General features: G+C 43.7%; 1 protein-coding gene across 47 annotated transcripts in view; it reads left to right on the forward strand.

Moving 5' to 3' along the window:
• CELF4 (CUGBP Elav-like family member 4) overlaps nt 1–21,528 on the forward strand; it is a 691,717-nt gene that overhangs the window by 618,057 nt on the left and 52,132 nt on the right. For 29 of the 47 annotated variants that reach the window (XM_075526242.1, XM_075526266.1, XM_075526241.1 and 26 more), the window contains one exon: nt 15,254–15,397. In XM_075526242.1, coding sequence (XP_075382357.1) covers nt 15,254–15,397 — 144 coding nt within the window. The remainder of the gene's footprint in view (nt 1–15,253; nt 15,398–21,528) is intronic. The other 18 variants (XM_075526247.1, XM_075526268.1, XM_075526244.1 and 15 more) reach the window with 1 other exon arrangement.

Below are 21,528 nucleotides of genomic sequence, written 5' to 3' on the forward strand. Positions count from 1 at the left end.
ATAAATATCTAGTAATATGGGGTTTCAAGCCTGATAGTTCAGGAAAGTAGAAATGGAAATGTATTTTCTATACAAAATGATATTTGTACACCATCACCCAGACCCAGAGGATTGTAAGTCATTCCACTGTCAGCAAGAAAAGACAATCTGATCCAACGTGTTTTGGTTTATTATAATAGTATATTATTTTTATTACTAAATATTCACAGTTTAAATCATGAAAGGCTAAGAAGCATATCAACAACTTGGAAAGGATGCAGAAAGCTCAATAAAAGATATTTAAGAGTGTAAAATCTCCCTTTCAGTAAGAGACTCTAATGTAAATTCATGAATTTATCCAAGTAAGTTTAAAGTGGGCCTGGCAGATTGTCTCTAGGTCTTTGCAGGGATGAAAATAGAAAATTCTTTACAAGGGAAAAGGTTTCTAGAAGTAGCAAATCATCAAGATCTCATTTTTTTGGAACTCCATCTTACACAAATCAGATTAAAAATAGTACATGTTTACCAGTGACGTTATTGAAAAAAATCTCCTTACAGATGAGGGTCTCAGGTTTTTAAAGCATTACAATACTTTTAGGAGTCTCTTTCTAAAAGATTCCTTCTGACAAAACTGGATGCTGGGCTTGATGCTGACATCCCATAGTGAAATATTATGGGCACCTCTCCTGAGACAGGTCAAAGAGGTACTTTTAATGATTTTCTTTCAAACTTTGACCCAAAGTGATGATGTGTATAAACTGACATCAGTAATCGCAGTTCCACAGGGTGTGGTACCACCAAAAGGTGTAATAAAAAGTCAGTTCTTGTCCCAAAAAGCTTACAAACTCAGGTGACAGAGGTGAGAGAAAGGTGGGAGAAAACAGACAAAACCCAAGGAAAGTTGAAGATTTCATCTAGATCTACTACACATAAAATATCCTTATCCTTCCCCAGCCCTTATCCTTCCTATTTTCAGCAAACTTTAGATAAGAAGAAATACTCATCTCTTGACCACTTGGGAGCAAATTTCTGTTCCATTTTGCTCACGTCAACTGAATTTAGGATGTGCAAAACAATCAAGAATTTGGCCATTTCATCAGTCATTTTTTTTATGGGACCATTTTTCCTGTTGACTTATTTAACTCAAGTACCTATTCCAGAAATGTTCTTGAATAACCAAATCTGGGCATCTGAAAAAGCATCACAGTTTAACCCTTACTAGATGCACATCCCAGGTTTAAAATCGAGTTTCCTTAGCTTGACAAGTTTCCATGAATTGGCTGAACCTCAGCAGCAGTCTACATACCTACTCTTAGTTCACAGAAAAGGCAAATCGAAAATTATTAATTTCATCCTGTTCATTATAAGCTAAGTTATGTGGCGTTGCCTTGTATCTCCCATGAGCTATGAGTAGGCACACGGGCAGTTACCGTGTCTCAGCAGACTAGTGAGGACCTGTCGAGTGACCGCCACTTGATCAAGACATGGAGCACACACTGTTTTTCCCACAGGGCCTCAAAATGCTTAAGGTGCTTTGAATGAGGTGGGCCAAATCCTGCAAGCGATCTCTGTTCCCATTCTCACTTTCATGGTGCTTCAGGGTGCGCAGCTTCTTGCAGGGCTCGGATGTTCACAGAGAAATGCAGCCACCTCGTGGTGAGATGGCGATGTAGCCCTCGTCCTTGGAAAGCAGGGGTGCATTGCTGCCATCTTCCTTCAGTCCCCCCTCCCATTTCTCTCACCGTTAGGACTGGCCTCATTTGTCCGGCTGCGATGCCAACTCAAAGTTGTTCCTGTGGTTCAGCCAATTTAAACGTCTCTTGCCTTGTCCTCGTGTACTACCAACGGGGCATCCATCATCATTCTTGTCAGGTCTCAAGCCGTTCGTTCCTGCAGCAGACTCCTGTTTCTCCACAGCTGTCAGGATTATTGCTCTACTGTGACTTCCTGTTCACACAACATATGTTGCCTAATAGTTTCAAAAGGCAACTTTCTTTTATGAAAGTTTTTTCTTTTTTTTTTTTTTATTAACCTTTCCTTGGACAGGTGCCTGACCACCATCCGTCACAAGCCCACTTCGCTATGCAAGGCACTTGTTTCTCCTAAGGGCCCACCAAACAGGTCTACAGCTTTCCAGTTTTCACACAATCAAGTGCTTTTAGAAATAGCTTTCCCAAAATCCCTTACTTTTGGGCAGGCCCAAAGTTCCTTCTGTATCTACCTGCTAAGAGAGCTTTTTGGGGTCTTTTTAGGTCATATTGGCCATCAACTCATCAGCTTTATGATTGTGTTTTATTTGACCTCCATATCCTTCTTTATGAGAGATCATAATTTTCATGTACTTTTGCATGTATTTGTAATGTATTTATAATAATTATATGCCCTGTACTTTTAGCTTTGGTTACTCTCTTCCCTCCTCTCTCTCTTCCCCATCCGTATGGGGGCATAAACAGGTCTCTTCACTTGATTCTCTTCCTTTCCTCATCCAAGTTTTGTCCCTAGCAGCCTTATCCACCAACATAAACTCGGATACTATTTCTATAGTGACAGCTTGCAGATCTAACTTCGCTACTGCAGGACTGACTCCTGTCCAAACTAAAATCTTGGCCTGTCTTCCCAGCATCTCCTAGTGGATGTCTAGCTGTCAGATCAAGCTCAATATGTATAAAACAGAGCGTTTGAACTTTTCCTCCCAAACCCCGTCTCCTCTCTTCTCCACCTCCATTCTCAATCACTGTGGACAACATTATCATCCTACCTGTCAGTCATGCTCCTACCTAGGCATCATCTTCAGCTTGGTTTTCTCCTTCTCTCCATGTCTTCATATCAGGGCAACAGCCAAATTTTGAAGAGTCGTTCTGCACAACACATCTGAGATACGGCCTTGTCCATCCACCCACGTAGAATAATGTCTCCTCCATGCTTCATCATGCATACCTAAATCACAGCAGCCTTTATACTATCCAGAAAGTACACAGGATTAAAAACTATACTACTGTTGCACCTTTTTCACCACCTTACCCACCATGGCACCTCAGAATTTCTTTTGCTATGAATTAATTACTGGAAGGGGTAAAAGAGTACTGTTATCTACATTTTCTGCATAGAGGTGAGAAGAACTGAAGAGTGTGATTCATCTGATTTAGCTTTAACAGTTTAAAAGTTTGTAATCTATTCTAAACATTGTCTAGGATTCCTACAGAAAGGAGAGAGAGAGACATTTCTAGAGATTTGCACATTCTTCCCTTTATCTGTCTGTGCTAGGATGGGCTGAATCACCTTCTGGGCATGCCTGTCCCTTTCATTAATTATAATGGAGATCTCCATAATGTCATTAGACTGAGTACCTATGGTGGGACTCGTCTCACCTAATTTGAGACATCTAGAAGCTAAGGAACTATGTCTGAGGTTGTCATCTAAGTGTTTGTCATCTAAGTTTCTGTTATAATCAATAGAGAGAAATAGATCTGTGGAGAAATTTTATTTTACAGAAATAGATTTTGAAACCTGTCAGACCAAAACCCAAATGGAAGTGTGCTTTTTAGCTAATTTAGGTGTTGGATTCCTATGGTCTGCCTGTTCCAAAATAGTGGTTCTTCACCTGAAGTGCAACTTCAAATGAAAAAGGACCCATATTTCTTAATAACAAAAGCTAAAAACACTTGCTTCCTGCAGATGTTTCAGAGTCTACAACTGTCTTTGCTCACCAGCGATATATCCTTGCCACCCTGAAATCCTTCTGCTGTGCTTGTTGCTGCCACAGTAATCTTGCTGGAGCTAAAGATCTAGGGTGACACTATACCAGCTGACATTAGCCACCTACAAGTCACATATTAAAGCTATTCATTTGACCTTTCTTCCGATGCTGATTCCTCCCACATACCTCAGACGTACTTTAAGATTGCCTGACTGAGCCACGGAGGCATCTGCCTCCTCACTGAGTATGCAAGGAGTAAGCAGCTTAGAGTAGACACCTAACTTCATGTCCAATGCAAGGGAAGCTGAATCCCATTCTGGGTGTTGGCTGCCCAACTAAAGCAATTTGGGATTCAGAAAGCAGGCATCCCACATCTGAGTCCTCTGACTCCTGATCCATTAGGTGTACTATGAACTTGCCTAACACACTGATTGTTCATTCTATATCTTTCTTTAATTAATGAAATTTAAGGCCATTAAGACCTTCAGAACCCTGTAAGGTAGCTTCCCCCCATCACACAGGCCAAGTCCTCTTTTGTTTTACTGTAAAAGTCTGCATCAGCTTGGTCAAACCACAGCATTTCTTCTGCGTCCAGGCAATAGCATCCCAAGTCTCTCTATGCCTGGCTGAACATCTTCCTTGAAAATGACTTTTTCAGATGGAATCTTGGGTTTTGTGAAAAGAAAGGAAAATGTGAGACTTGGATACAAGCACTGAACAGATGTCTGCCTTTCAGAGAAAGTTTCAATTTGAAATTAAAAAAAAAAAAGTACTGCAACCCATAACTTTGTTAACTTGGGGGCTTTCATTTTAACATTTTTCTGTGCAGTTCTTATCAACAAAAATGACAAAACCAACTTCAAATCTCTGCTCAGGAACCACATATATCAAATTATGCAATTATCGCTCAGGGTTGTGAGGTCACAGACCGATTAGACCTCTAACTGTTGTATTTATTATTTTTTTTATTAATCAAGAAAATATGAATGACACAACACCTTGAACAAGGTTGGCGTTAAGCCTTCACCTACCATGTTCTTTGGAAGTCCACCCATGGCACCAAAATTCCCAACCAAACACAATTAATAGTCAGATGAAGGGATTCTCTTCTTGCCTTATACAATGTACTATCTACCTTCTCATACCATAAGAGATTGCCATTAATTAAGCTAAAGGAATTTTTCACCTTTTTAGTTTACTAAGTGAGAGTGACTTAAATATGAGATTATAAAAAATTGCCCCAAGAAGCAAATGTCATTCTCAACAAGTCATGTGCAGTGGCCCTCTTTCAAACTCATGGCAACAGGGCACTGGTTCCCATCTTCCTGGCTTTGGATGCTGAGGCACCCCATCAAAGAAAGCAACCCTGGCTCTTCTTTATGACTGGTATTATTATTGCTGTGCATTCCTACGGCGCAGTTACGACTTTGCAAAGTCTGAAGTTGCCTTCAGACACAGTCCCATTATGGAAACTGGCCAAGCAGCTGTTCTCACCCCCTGTCAACACAGCAGAGTAGTGTTTAGGTGGATTAGAGGTGGAGGGGAAAGCAGTGAGACTCTGCAGAAGGAACTCTGAGCAGGTGGAGGAAAGAAGGAAAACAGGCCTTCATGGGCATGATGAAGTTGTAGCCCGGGCGTTTCGCTTGCAGAACGGCAGGGAAGCGGCTGTCATTATGCATGCACGCTGGCACCAAAGCGCTGAGTCGGCAGAAACTCCCTGGGAGGAGCAGCATGGCGGCTCCGGTGAGTGGGGGGCCACAATGCTGTAGATCAGCTGAGGTATTTTTAACAATTATTTTGATATAAACAGCTCTGAACTTGAGGAGCTCCATGTAAATGGGAAGCAGTGGGGCTTGTAATTAGATTTGTGTACACTTTCATAAATTGCTGGGAAACATCAAAGCCGTGATAGAAGGCTGTGGTGCACTTTATTTCCTTCTTCTGTTCTTCTGTTAATTGAATGGTTGATGTGTGGATAGGAAGTGTTGGCTTCGCAGAGTACTATTTACAGACCCGCTGACAGCTGCACTGTGAAAATTAACAGGAACAGAGCAGCCTCTGTCACAGCTCTTCCCATGAGGGACTTGCTTCAAATTGGATAATTTCTTTCATAGGAGAAACTTTCCTCGTCTCTCCTCCCTTCTTCGCAAATACGCACACACATCCAGCTGCACACTCCCCCTCTCCCTTCAGACTCATGGCAGCCTTTAGTGCTCGGAAGGAGGTTTTGTCATTTCCACAAAGTTGAGGGAGTTTGACTGCAGTTCAAAACTTGTAGCATATGCCACTTCCAGCAAGACACATCTTCAGGAAGTCAACCAAATCTGTGAGCCGGGTGTGTGGAGCCACAGCTTCATGTTTGCACATCTCACCTCAACAGGACATGCTCTTCGCTCTTTTAGAAATTCTAGCAGATTTCCTCTCTGGCTACTGCTGTTGGAAATGTGGTTATTATTGGTCTTACATTGAATTGCTGTGTGCTAAGGAGCATACAAACCTCTTACAGGAAAGTTCCCACACTCAGTAGCTTACCAACAAAAGGCCAGGGCTGACCTGGCTGTATTACATCAAGGTGTTGGTCACACTATAAAACTTCGGGGTGATCTGTAATCTTATCATCTATACTCCTCTTACAGTTGATGGAGAGAGACTAGCCCCTCAGAGAGACATTTGTCTGTCTTAAGTAATTGATGGTTTAGAACAGATAACCCAAAATGGCTGCAATTAGGCCACCCAAATGTCCCTTTAAGGGACAAGACACAAGAGATAAGCAAAAGAAGCAACAATACAATGTCTGGGAATGAACTGGTCTTATACACAATTAATCAGTATATTTAGTCAGTTCATAGCCAGAGGCACAGCAATTCTTGTTCCTGATCCCAGTAGAGAACTGATAACCAGTGGATACTTGAGCATATAAAACTTAATATTTACTTAAATCTGGAAAACATAGAATTAAGAAGGTCAAACTTGAAGCCACCAGTCCACCACCTCACTTCCCAAGGGTGTGTTCAAAATATCCAGGTAACATAAACAGAAACTTAGACAAACTCATAATGCAAACAGATAACAATTAAACAGACAGTGATTCAGAGTATCAATTAACCAACAAACTTACTCTCATTTAGATTCCAGCATGGGCTCGAGTCCTCAGTTAATGAAAGCTGCCTTGTGACAGTCAATAGAGAGATAGAGAGTCGCTGACCCCCTCAGACTGTTGATCTTCTGCTCTTTAAAGAGCATGCACTCTCTGCAATGTCTTTGTGTAACACACAGACTGGCTTGTTTAACTCAGGGCAAGGCACAGCACACACATTCCTTCTATTAAAAAATAATAATACATTAGGAACCCATTCATAACTCACCAGGAGCAGGTCTGGCCCTCCTTCCAGTAACAAATGATTTTTCTGAATATGCTACCTAAACACCATTTATAAAGTCATGTGCTGTCCTTTGGGGTGAAAGAAGCAATGGATGTGTAATACTTAGATGTTAATTTGCAGTCGTTTCTTCCATCAAAATCCAATGGCTCTTGATAGCTCAGCCTCGCTTTTCTTTGGCAGTGGATTCTGGCTGGAGGGGGACTAAGGTTCATAGACGATCCCACCCTACCGCTGCCACAAAAACAGCCGATTCTACAACCTTCAGGCCAGCAGTTTCCCAGTGTTACCATAATTTCCCTTAATTCTTTCTATAAAAAATAAAATCATAGGACCATGTTCCTTGCCTCCCCCCTTCTTCCATAAATGAACTAATAAATCACATATTTCTGGGTCCCAGAATAGAAATCCAGGCAGCCCAGCTGCCTGACAGGGGGTATGAATCATACCGGCACCAAAGATGGCCTCTACTTCTGTAGTCACATCTCTGTAGCCATGCAGGCATCTGGCAGGATAGTGAAGAGACCCATGGGACATGACAGGCTTCACTCACTGTCTTCCCCAGGCTTCCTCACTCCCTCTGAACCACAGCATTCATTGCCTCCAAATGGGATAAGAGGGGTAACTGCTTGTGAGCCGCACGGCCTCGCTCTGGACAAAAAGATTTAACTGGCACCATACCGTCTCTTTGTGGGATCGGGGGGAGTTGGGAACCAAATCAGCAGCCATGTAGGTCTCCTGGGCAAAGTGGGAGTGGGAACGTGCCACCTCCAAGCGCTGCCCAAGTCCTGGTGCCAGCAGCAGATGCTGCAAGGCTCACTGCACTCAACACTTGTCTCCTCTGGATGAGATTAGGACTTGCAGGGGCTTAAATAATTCGCAAGCAGTGACCTTTCTGGGATATCAAAGATACCGATAAGCCTCCAGCCTGGGAAGCATAAAATGCTCTCTGCCCAGCAGGGGTGTTCCCAGCCTACTGGAGGGAGCTCCACTGGGCATCACCACCTTCCTCTAACACGGATGTGCTCTTCCCACCGCAGAGAGATATGAAGATGTCAGTGTTAGGTCTTTACCTCTCTGCTTGCTTTGGGGGAGTTTCTTTCTTTCCCCCTCTTCCCTTCCTCTTTCTTTTGCTCCAAACCTCATTTACATCAGTGGGATCTTCCCTTTGATTTAAATGGGCTCTGGATCAACATTAAATCACTCTGGATGCTTCTGCTTGTTTCCGTTTAATCCACTCCTTCCTAGCCCCGCTCAGGTGTGTGGTCTGGATAGATAACGCACATTCTTGTAAGGAAAACAGAAAGACCTTAGTAATTGGTAGATTGCTATCCCTATCCAAAACATAGCTGGCATTAAGTGATTCAGTAGCTATTACCCAAATGGGTTTTGCAAAGATCAAAATGAATTTTTAAAGGACAAAGCTGTATTTAGATCAAAACAATAACTTTCAGATAAGACCCTCAACTGAAGTCTGCACAAATTCACAAATGTGAAACATCCTACCAGACACCTAGGTCTTTGTCTCAGATGTCCCCTGGCAAGTGAAATCAGGTAGGGCAATATGCTTGACTTCCCATCCCAAAGGTCTGTGTGGTACTCACAGACACAGCGGCTGTGAAGTTTCACCCAGCAGCAGAGACACATCTCAGTCTTGGTGGAGTGGAATGCAGTAAGAGCAGATCCTTCAGCATAAACCAACTTCTTGTTCCACCAAAGCCAGCAGAGCTTCACTGAGTTTACACCATCTCACAGTTTCAGTTGACCACCTGTTTCACCATACTAAAGCATGGTGATACTTCCCAGCAAGCAGAACTATCTATCAATTAATGACCCTGTGGTTGTACAGTGCTTGGAGATCTCCAGTTTAAATATGGTGCAAAAATGCAAATACTTCTTACTATCCCAGTAAAGCAACATGCTTTACACCATGATAGCCTGGAGTCATACAGCATGACAGTGATCTGGGATGCCCAGTGATGTGAAGCGTGTTTGCACCTCAGTGCTGCTGAAATGTTCTTTTATGTCACATGCACAGTTGAAATGTATCTGCCCAGCTTGCCAGCCCTTCCTCAACATCTGTTTCTTTCCAAGTCATCTTAGGCTGTTCACGTCCTCACCCTGAACTGCCAAGGAAGAGTGGAACTCATGTGAGCAAGTCCCAGAGCATCAGGGGCTCCATACCTGGTTGTGATGCTGCCTTGCTGTGACAATAGACAATTCACTTTATGGCTCTGGAATTATTCCACTTCTCTTTTTCTCATCCTTGACTATTTAGCTAGAAGGAGAGATCGTTCAGATACTAGCTTTCATGGGGCTCTATTCTGCAGCTACTAAACATTTTCTTAATAGTAATAATAATTTATAAAAAAATTACATCACGTCATCATTTGTTGCTGTAAGAACATTTTCAGAGAAAGTATATTTTTAGTAAATACAGAACTAAACATATCTTATCTTCCAAACCATGTTACTCTTATTGGGAAAGGGAAAGCTATAACATTTTCTTTTGAATTCTGGATTTTAAGTTTTTCTTCAAACAGACAAAACAGAATTATTTATTGCTTTCATATTCCTAAATAGCAGGTAAGAATTTCCAGTCTACCAGTATAACAACACTTTCCACTTCATAATGCATTAAGGAAGGCGAATGATTCTGTGAGGGCTTTTATCATCCATAGACTGAACTGAAAAACAGAGCTGCTTGAAGAACTCTGCTTTGAAGTTTAGGTTGTTTGGATATCTGGCTTTGATTTGAGGGGCATAGAAATACCCGGGTTATATATCGAGTTCTTTTTAATTAGAATTGGGTACAGTGCCACCAGGAGTCAATGATTCTGTTGCCCTGTGGAAAGCAATAACTTTAGCTCAGAGAGACACCTGCTAAGTAGTGTACAGGCAAGAAAAGCCTAAATCAAGCTTCCACTCCAAATAAATTACAGCTCCGGAGACCTGTGAAGGGAAGTACCTGCAGCACTCTCTCTGCTTAGACATTGCATGAAGAATCCCCTCTACCAAGGGAGCAGCATTATCAAAGGGTCTGTCACTCCAGCCCTGGCTGAATGCCTCCTTTTCCCACTCCATCTCTGTCATTCTCATCTCAAGTGTGTCTACACCAGCTCTCAGGACTGTACAGTGGAAATCCCTCCTAGTGACTGCCATCTTACTCATCTTTCAGATGAGACATTAAATTGAAGCCCTGAGTACAGAAAAACATAGCATATTTCACAAGAGGGGAGAGATGTTAGTCCCGGTCTTCTGGCTGTCTTCCAGCATGGGTAATTCCATTTCTACATAGCTAAAACTCCCTCTGCTCTACAGTTTTAATCAGACAGTAGTTTCTTTTTTGCTTGTCTAAAACCCCAGGTTGGGGTCAAGTCCCCACTGGCTAATTCAGCAGCCCTATTTTCAGTAAAGCTACACAGGCATTTCCAAAAAAAATCTGGTTTTGTTTTCAGACTTAGGAGTCGTCATACCAAATGGCCTGATCTGACAGCCCAAAGCAAAGAAATCCTCCTTTGGCTTTCAGGCCCTAACGTTAAGGATCCTTGTGTAGAAATACTACCCTGAATGGCTTGCTGAAGGTCAGCATCCTCCCAGTTCTGCTTTGCAGTTGCAAAGGGAGTGCTAAGGCAAAATTTCCAACACAAGCAACCCCATTCACGTGGTGACACTTAGGAAGGTAGTCTGATTGCCCAAATGAGAAGTATCCAGCAGCACCTATTCATTTAACCATCTTAGCTTGTGTGCACAGCTGACATTTTGGAAGGTACTTAATAGTATCTGCACATTCAGAACTCTTATACTCAAGAGCTTTAGTCACTGGAATTTTAATGTAACAACTTTTTAAATATTTTTGGCCCAGAACTTTTAACTGGCTCCATTTGAGCTAACCAAGATATAAAAGTCCACCTGTATGAGAGAGACACCCTTGCAGTAAAGTACTTATGGGTATGCCTACCTCCAATAGGACATTCAATAAGCTTAAAGTGAAACATGATATAATGGCTTTGGCGAATTAGGCCTAAATTCATCAGTTTTGCAAGAAAAAGATGCCTAACCATCTGTAGGTATCAGTAACCTACTGAGTCAGAGGAGACTTATAGGGCTGACAGGAAAAGAAAATTCAGGCATATATTCTGCAAGGAAACATCTTTTCAAAACTTTTCCTATGAATATTGTTCTAGGGAGAAGCAACTTTCCCTGAAGCTGTACAGCATTATTTGGTCTCCTGAAAACCTTTTGCTTAATTTGTATATACACTCTATTTGGAAGGCCATAACTAATGGGAAACACTCCCAACAACCAGGCAAAAGATTTGTTTTCCTTGCCTTTAAATGAAATATCAATGGATGGATATTTTATTTTTAGTTGAATATGAAATTTCACAAGCGACCTGTCAAGCTCCCGTTTTCAAGAATGACTTTATTTCACACGTCAAGACAGGCTGGGAAATTAGTTTTTCCCACAGAGGACTCTGATTAGGGATTACAAAGTGAGTGTGGCGCAGAGTGATTTTTCCTCCATCTTTTCCCTCACCCCGCCAGCGTAGAGAGCATCTGACTCTGCTGACTAAGGGGAGCAATTCATTACTGCGCACGGGAAGCGGACAGGAAGCAAGACAGTCATATCAAGTAGACTTGCTAGCCCAAGAGAGAATAGGGAAAGCATAATAATACTTAGCCCTTATATTATTCTTTTCATCAGTAGATATCAAAGCACTTGAAAAAGGAGGTTGATTTGATGGGAAAGGAGATAAATGCCAATTCCAAGTAGCCTATTGCAGAGGCACCAGCAGGAATTCTCACTTTCATGATAGTCTCTTCTTGATTGTGGATCTGCAGGGTAGAGAAATAAACAGGTTCTTCCCTCGGTAAAATGCAGAATTAACACACAGACCTCAAAGTACATTTCAAACATTATTGACTTACCCCCTGTAACTCTCTTGAGGGTTGGCAAAATATAAGATCCAGTCCAACAACCAGAGACAGCAAGAGGGAGATTATGTATTACTAATAAATGACCGAGCAGACAGGACCTATTGCCTTTGTCAGCAGACAACGGCTGATTTACACCATGGTTTAACTGCTTGTTGAAGCAATAAATAGTCCAGATGCAGGGCTCTGCAGTTTTTACCCCATGGAAAATCTGGCCCATTCTGGGGCATTTCTGAAGTTATCCAGTGGATTAGTAGGAGACAGAGTAGAAAGTAGTCTTTTGCTGCTGTAGATGAACAGCACTGTTTGGCTCCTGTGCTAAAAATCCTGCATTGATCTGATAGAGTTTACTGCCTGATTTACTCTGGGCCACATGAAAGGGTTGCACATGAGGAACCACGTACAGAAAGCATCAATCCCAAGGTCAATCTTCATATTCAAGAGCAATGCGACATCTCTACTGGCTACATATCTTTAACTGCTTACATGTGCATCTCATTGCAGAGGACTCTTTAAAAACCCTCCTTTTTCTCCTCTTTCTTTGTAGTGTGTGCTCTAACTTGCTCCTATTTGCCAATGGCCTTTCTGCCCTGTGTATATGATAGCAATGTTCAAAGAAGCCCGAAGTCCTGCTGTGACAGGCAACCCAGAAAAACATCTCATAAGAGGCAGTCTTAGATCCCATTGGGCCAAATGGCTTCTGTGCAGTCACTACGACTCACATCAGGAGGGAAGAACACTCCAGGGGCAAGAACTTCACGTGGAGGTTACCCATGTTTTCATGATGCCATCTACAATAATAGCTTGGTTTTCAACAGTGTGAGGCATCAGCAATTTCCTGAGGCAGTTCTCTAGCCCTAAGACTTCCAGGGCAAATAGAGAAAGAAAAGGGGAAGGAAGAAGACACCAACTTATTTACACTCCTCTCTGCTGCTAACTAGAGCAGGTCACATCTCCAAAACCCATTTGTAGAGATGAATACTCATTCACCTTATTCAGTTTCAAAATCCTCCATGCTGCATTGTTCCCGCCATGCTGCAGCCTCTGCTCTGCAAATCACAACAGCAGCTCTGAGCAGCCCAATCTGCTTTGGACCAATGCCTCCCTCCAATACAGCTGCAAATCATTAGATTCAGGTTACCAAACAGTCTCTTGGATCAGGGTTAATTAAATGAGTGTTGAAATCTAATTAAGGACTGGTCAAGGTGATAATTAGCAGGAAATGTATGCATTAAAATATTCATTTGTCGATGAGCTGCAATTAAGAGTGTGATTTGGGGAAGGATCAATAAGTACAAAATGAAAAGTCGCCCAGCCTTGAGCAAAAATACAGGGGAATTTTGGCTAGATTTTTTTCCTTCCCCACCCCCCCACCGCTTTCTGTTTTGCTCTTATAATAACTTCTGAAGACTGCTCTCCACCCTTGAATAGAGCATTCATCTCTCCATCCCTTTGTTTTCCTGAAGCACTTCTTTCAACCCCTTGCTCTTCACCACATTGTTTGAGTGGGTTATAGATTTATTAGAAAGAGACTAACAGGTCAAAAAGAAATATTCTTTGCCAATGAAAATCACTTCCTCCCAGAACAGGCTGCTAATCCAGGGGAACATCGCTCATTGTGCGGGCTTAGATTGTTGGTTTTTTTTTTAGCATGTTAATTCCTCAAGTCTTTATTCATAACTGAGGATCTGGAGAGGCTATTGAATATGCATAGCTTGGACTTATATATATGTACGTCCATAGTTGTGGTTTACTACACTATTCCCAATTTGTAGCAGAGCAACCCTGCTTTCACAGAGACTATTTTTTTCTGGTTACAGGTACATAGGGGTGTGTGTAAGGCAGTTAATAACACTCCCCCTGTGCAATCCCAGGCAATCCCACCTCTGCTAGAAAAACGAGGGCCCCGCAACAGCCCAGCTCCTCTGGCACGGAGCTGGTCTTCCTCTACTGCCGCAGCCAGGAGCTGAGCTGGCAATTTCCCCACTGACTGTATTTCCATCAGAGAATACCAATGTGTCAAAAGGGAAGCATACCATGGGAGCGTGATGATTTCAGCTGCCCTTTGTCAGTCTCCTGACAGCTCACCTGCCCATCTCCCCAGGCTCGGTGGCAGCCCAGCTCCTGCGGCAACTGCCTGCCTGCTGTCGGGGCTGCTGCCGGATCTCCCCCCCCGCGACCCCCTTCCCCCGGGGAGAGCGGGCTGCGGGGAGCCAACCAATCCATGAAGTCAGGACATCCTTGGAGCCAGCCAAAAAAATACCAGTTCCTTCCTTCCTAAGCAGATCTATTTCTTCCCATCTCTGCCTCCTATCAGAAATTTAAGAATTACAGTTACTGACCTTCCATCTCGTTTTGGGGAGGAGAGGGATTTCTTTAATTCCCAAAAGCTCTACAATTTTCACAGGCTCCTGCAGCCAGCTCTGACCATCATCTGTCGGTCTGCACCAATGTTGACTGCAGACATAACCCAAACATTGTAAAGGTTTCTTGGAAAAGCGTAACATTAAATGTGGACTCTATTGTGGTAGCCTCTATTTCCTACTGTTCATGGAGAGGAAACTGGGGTCCACCAGGTACTGGTTTTGCTTCCCTAGTTTAACAGGGCTTAAAGAGGTGGTGCTTCGTGATGGGACATCCACTCTGCTCAGCATACTGAATCACAGAATCACAGAATCACAGAATCATATAGGTTGGAAAAGACCTTGAATCCTGCCTCCAAGGCTGGGCACGGCTTTCTCACTGGACATGGGGGTGACAAGACAAGGCATTGTGAAAGGGTGATCCAGCTCAGGGGGTCTGGCATGCACAGAGCTAACACATTCTGTCAAAATAAATCAGTTCACAAATCCTACCACACTGATACAGCAAAAGCTCCCACATTTTGCTGCACTGAGTCCAGATCTTTGTCCTCGGATGAGGACAACCTGCTGGGCCAGAAGGTTTCTATATGTTGAAAGAATAAGGCAACAACTTTTGCAGAGAGAACATTAATGACAGCCTGGAAGTTTCAGTTTTGGAGGAAACTAGGAACTGGGCTACTGGCCTCAGTCATTCACCCTCCAGGGTCTTTTCCTTTCTTCCTGATGCTCCCAGCCTCTTGCAAAGGTCCAATTCAAAAGGCCTGAGAGGTTGTATGGGAAAAATCGGCGTCAGCTGGATCACATGCTACCAAATCTGTGTTAGATGTATGGGTTGCATGAGGCAGTGTGTACCTGGCTAATTCCCTCATGTGTCTCCTCTCATTTCCTGTCCTGCAGGGAGCCTCTTCAAGCCTGGTGGTGAAGTTTGCAGATACAGACAAGGAGCGTACAATGAGACGCATGCAGCAAATGGCAGGACAAATGGGCATGTTCAACCCCATGGCCATCCAGTTTGGAGCATATGGCGCCTATGCACAGGCAGTAAGTATACATACTGGCTCTATGCATGTTCACAGGGATAGCACCTAGAATGACACAAAAGCACACGTCAGCAGAGGAACAAATGACAAGAGCAGAGGAGGAACCAGTGATTTCTCCATTAAATCAGTTACACAATGGGAGCAAACTGAGCCATGCCATCCGGGGTAGGTGAGGGCATCTCCTAGGCAAGCCTCAGAGGTTCAATACCTGCTTCTAGCAGTAACCAAACCATGATCATATGTGCACCCATGCAAGACACTTCCTATGGGGTCTTAGCCATTGCTGTCAAATCCAAACACAACTAGCCTTTGAGGATTTGGATAAAATGGACCTGAGTTCAGCTTATCCTAGTTCTTTGTCCCAAGTCAGCACCGTCTGGTGCCAAAGCTTTGTGAAGGCACAAATGCCTTTCTGGCCCTCCTCTGTTACCAGGCCACGCAGACTGAGCTGAATGGGGGAGATGGCTCTCTGTTCCATTTGACCAAGCCCCTGCTGCATGATGCATCATTGTGGGTACCTTTGGAGTGACCATAGGATAAAACAGCAGCTATTGACAGAAGTGCTTTTAGATTCATTAAGGCATGCTAGATAATACTAAAATGGACAAGCACACGTGCACACATGCGTTCCCGGCTCCCCAAAACAGTATGGTTTAAGCACAATGGGAAAACGCATCAGCTGCTCAAAGCAGTGTTGCACTGTCTCACTTCAGGTATCCTACTTACATACCAAACCTGGATGCTGGGCCCCTGAGACAGTGTGGCTATACAGGGAGCTGGGCTCCTGATGAAACCCTGAAATGGATGCCTCTAGCAAAACCACCTTTCCTTAGGCTATAATTAACAACGACCTGCAAGGCAAGGTCAGGTTCAGGTAACTTGGTCTCTGCCAGATATTTCAGAGGAAGGTAGAGGAGATTCCTGCAGCAGGCAGACACAATACTGCCAGGTGACTTTGGCTGCCTTCTCTGGAGCAGATGAAATAGGAACATTTGCAGGCAGTGACAGTGCATCTAGGTGCTTCATCCATTTGGTGATAAAATGTGGCCCTCTTGTACTCTGTGCTAGATTTGTGTACAAGAGGGAAGTACCATTAATCCCATTTTCCAGAGTAACATCTTCCTGAACGAGAGAGACCGAATGCCTTGCCTGAGGTAATACAGGTTCAGCTCAGGAATCACACCCCAGTGTACCTGTACTCTCTCCAGCACATTGAGTGCAAGGCTCTGCTTTCTTCCCTGCCTTCTCATGCATTGGCACCATGGATTTCCTATCACATCCACACGTTCTTTTTTTAACTTGATGGCCTAGAAATTTCTGTCCTCCACTGAGTGTCGTATGCCTCATTGAACACTTGGCAAAACCCAGTCTACCCCTTGCATGGGCCGCGTAGAGTCATGAGGATGTGTTGTAGAGCTCCACAGAAGTTCCCTCTCTCCTCCCAGCTGCAGCCCCTGGTGCTATTCTGGACTTTTTTTATTCTCTCCCCACTAGACAAATTCCATTTTTCCTTCTATTTTGCCCTCTTCATTTTTATTCCTAGTCAAAGACAATCTTTGCTTCTTCCTTTGTCCCCCGCTCCCCTCCTCACATGATAGAAGAGCTGTCCCCTCCACAGCCTGGCTGTGTTTAACTGTCCTCCTGGCCAGGGAAGGCTGCAGCAAGAGGAAAAGAGACAGTAAATCACAGCTGAGCCCAGGTCGGTGGCCAGCAGCCTGGCAGGGGGATGAAACGACTGTGCCCCCACGTACCAGAGGAATTAACAGGAGGCAACCCAAGGGCAGCTGGGGACTAACATCTGCAGAGGTTGTCAGGCAGGAGATGTGGCTCCAGTGTTACGCTACAGGCATTGATCAGGCAGCTGGAGAGGTGGTAAAGACACCATTGTCCTGATGCTCTGGTCCAAAAACTCTTCTCGCATCATTTTTAATCTAGAGTAATTCTTTTAATTGCCAGCCCAGGTTTATACTGATATAAAAGAGGATGCAGCCTGCATCTTTACACCACAAAAGTTCCCTCCATCTATTTCTCACCAGATAATACAGCACATTATGAGGGTAGGTGCTTGAGTGAAGATTTATCGCTGAAGGAAGAGTGAAAACAATTCCTGGGTCTGCTCCCACTCCACTTGAAACCAATGAATATTTTTCCTGTTGATTTCTGTGAAAGCAGAATTGGACCCATTCTCTTTTTTTTTTTCTGTAAATATGCTAATAAGGGGGAAAAAATAAGTTTTAGATCTTGACCCATTGGATATGACAAGCTGGTGACACCAATTACCCTGGGGACTTCAGAGCTGTCTAAATGATGGGATCACATTTCTGTGTGGTGCCTGTACACCCAGAGCGTGCTCAGATGCTGTCTCTCAATCAGCCTCCCTATCTGTGTCTCTCCCTATCTGCTTCATCTCACAGTCTCACACAAAAGGGAAGGAAGGGAGCGTCGAGGCTGTGTGACGTTCCCCCGGTCCCGATTAATCCACCTCGGACTGCTGGCTCATAGATATCAGGGTGATTGGCACCTCATAAATGCTAACGGGAGATGGAGGGATCGATAGGGGGAGAGGGAAAGGGGGGGCAGTTTTATTCAGCCTGAACTGAGGTTGAAGAGCTGAGGCAAGTCAAGAGGAGGAAAGGTGAAACAGTGAAAACGCGAAAGCAGGACAGCAGTGACAGCTGATGCCACTGCCACCAGCAATTCGTGTGACCTTGGGTAAATCATTTGACCCCCTGGTCTCATTTCCCAATGTACAAATAAAGCTGATGATCAGATTTATTTATTTTCCCTTCTCCCTCAGGGACATGGCTCTCTCTTGTGCTGTCTCTCCATGGGTTTTCACACAGGGGTATAACAGTAGCACAAGTTTAAGAACTGCCTCAGTGCTTCGCAGTAAGGCCAGGACTAGCATGAGGCACTGGGCTCTCTGATTTGTACTCGTAGCCTGTTCTCCCAGCTATCCCACTGCAGTCCAAGGTTGACTGATGTCTCCATGTAAGAGTTCCCAAGCAATGCCATGACGGCTGGTTAAATCGATAGTTTCTAATGGTCTGTCCCCATGGAGGAGGTTGCCAGGTCTCCTAGGCAGCAGTTTCTTGCCGAATCTCCCCCAGAAAGGCATCATGCACACCACCACGACTGCATTAGCTCCTGCAAAAAGGTCTCCATGCATCAAGGTGGCCAGTGCAGCAGAAACCCACACGGTGCAGCTGTTTGAGGGACTGGTGGCGAGGCATGGATTTACAAACAAAGCAGCACCCCACTGGAGAGAGGTAGCGAGGGTCTCAGTCCTTTAGGGTTTGGCTGATAGTTGTCAGTGTTGCCACCAGGACTGCTTCGGGCCCCAGCTCCCCTTTAAGTTACCTCCTTTGCAGCTCAGCAAATGGCCATGTCACAGGTCACTCCCTGCTGCTGCCAAGCCACTCAACCTCAGCTTAAGCAACTTTAACCTTGATAGCAGTAATGGCCTCACATTGGCTAAGCAACGAGTCCTTGGGTTCAGCAGCCATATGGCCTCAGCTCCAGAGGCAAAAAAGTCAGGAAGCAAAGGAGGTTCTCCTCTGTGTGTGTTTTTTGCCTCCCCTCCTTATGTACCACCTGCAAACAGACCAGACAAAGCCTGGCAGTAACTCTGTGCTGTCTCAGTGACACAGAAAGTCACGTCAGACCCACCTCACCTCTTTTCCATGCAGCTCAAGACAAGTCAGGTTTCATGGCTCCCTAAAGCTCTTATACTAATTTTTTTCAGGGTTTTCTGATTGTTTTGGGTTTTTTTCTTTTCGGTAATATCTTCCCATATGCATTTAGGTTCTCCTTTTATGGGGTAATTATTTATTTCAGTTCACAAATGTATAGGGCACCAGCCCTTTTTATTGTCAGGTTACTGTTGGTCCACATCAGCTGGGTATTGATAGCTGGTTCCACAGTCTTGGTTAAGGCCAGCTTGAGGTATAGGTCTGAACTCATCCTGGAGAGAAGGAAGCTGCTGCTAGGCGGCACCACCTTTGATTTGCTGCCTGTGGAGTGCGGACCTGCAGGGGCTCGCTCCAGCCCAGAGCAGCACAGCACACCTTCTTAGCCCCTGGCAAGTGGTGGGGTGGCCAAGCCCGAAGTCATGAGCAGTAAAAATTAAACCAGGCTATGAATGGTGGTAGTATAGCCCTGGCCCAAATAAGCAACAGTGGCAAAAGTTCCTGCAGGTCTTCTTTCTGTGAAGAAAGTGGCAATTAGTTAGCAGCTGTCTCATGTCACTGCTGCCCCACCATGCAGAAAAGGAAACGTGCACAGACCGAAAACGGTTGGGAAGATAGGAAAATGCAGAAGAGCAAAGCAAGAACAAAGGAAGGAGCCTTAGAAAGTGACTGTATAAATTATTTAATTTTTAAATTATTTAAAATAAGATCAAAGTCATAAATCAAGTTTGCATAAAAAATGGGATGGGAGTGTTAGCCACGGTCTCCTGGCCGAATTCCAGCATGGAACTGATTGCATCCTGCAGCAGGGGACAGGCATAGAGTTAGTGAGTAAAAACGGACAGATGGGGACAGGGGCAACATAGGCAACAGTAACGTTTGCTCTCCAGCCTGGAGCAAGTCCTTTCCCATCAGTGAATCCCAGCTCCCCTTACTCTGAAAAAGTATAAATGGCTGCAGCTCCTGATCTGCAGACAATAACTGCAACAAATCTGGGAACATCCAGCACAGCATAGATCTCAGAAGTGGAGATGTGGATCCACATCGTCAGAAGTGGTCACCTTGGGAAGTTAGGGCAGCAGTGACTACCATGCTGACCATAAAATTCTAGGTTCCCCCTCTGCCTCCTTGTCCCAGCTCCTGTGGAGATGAAAGGATATTTCTGCTAAATGATCTGAGGCAGTGCTGAAGGGAAGAATCATTTCTTCCAATATTTATTCAATTCATACTGTGAAATTATTTTGGAAAGATACTTAAAAAAATTTCACCTAGCCCTATGAAATCAGGGAAAATTTACTGAATATAGACTATCTTCTGCATATAATAGTTATTATATTTAAATTATCAAAATTGGATGGTATATTTGGTAAATACTACCTGTTAGGCAAATCACTTGTTCTGATCTGTTCCAGAAAAATAAGCTATTTTGAAGCCATAGTACTTTGTAGCAGGGCTAATACCATATTTCTGATTGTCAGCTCCCTGGTAATTCAGAAATAATGAACACTGAGATTTGGGCTCTATATACATTTTTTTTTCAGGTTTTAGGGTTTTTTTACCATTCTCAGGAAGTCAGAAATCCAAACCATTGTGTATCAGGCTTCGGAAACACACTAAGGCATGTGAATCCAGGTGTTTCACATTTGTTTACTTTTTTAAAATCTTAATTAGACTTAAATTTTATTGTCAAAGCAGAAACTTCTGTTTCCAAGAAGACCTTAAAAATATCTGAAGGACCATTCTGATTTTTTTCAGAATATCTTCTGTTTGTTTGAAGGCTTGGGAGATATTTTTGTTTTTATTTCCCAGTGGCCAGTTAGGTAAAGCAGACATGAATTTTGTCAGTTCTGTGATTTTACCAAATATGAGCCCTTTTACTGCTTGATTGATCATTTTGCTTACCTCTTTCTATCACAGGGATACCATGAGGATTAATTAGCTAAGTGTTTGTATAGATCCTTAGAGGTGGGAAGCGTGGGATGCTGTTATTACTTTTATTATTATTACTGAATGAAGAATATGAAAAGTCAAACAAAACGCCATGTGGTTCAGAGACAAGAATAGAAAATAACACTGAAAAAAATTAGAAGGTCATCAGACCATTCAGAGTAAGCCTTCTCCAAGGGCAATGATCATACTATTTCAAGAAGAGCGCATCAGAAATAATCCTTCTCTCTCCTCTTCCCCTTCTTCAGTTTCACATGTATTTCTTTTTCGGGCTGGGGAAGGCAGGCTGTAGCATCCTTGTCCTATTTCTAGCAGGAGTTTTTGGCCTTGAGTAAGTCACTTCATCTCTCCGTGCATCTGTTCCTCCTGTAAGAAAAGGATAACATTTCCCTTCCTTGGGTGCAGTTGCTGTCTAACACCTACCTGAGGCTGGAGGCAGCCATCCCATTCCCAACCCCACCTCTGGCCACATGTGCTCACCCCACGCACTAGACTG

This window comes from Mycteria americana, chromosome Z (genome assembly GCF_035582795.1).
Source record: "Mycteria americana isolate JAX WOST 10 ecotype Jacksonville Zoo and Gardens chromosome Z, USCA_MyAme_1.0, whole genome shotgun sequence".
Classification (NCBI taxonomy): Eukaryota; Metazoa; Chordata; class Aves; order Ciconiiformes; family Ciconiidae; genus Mycteria; species Mycteria americana.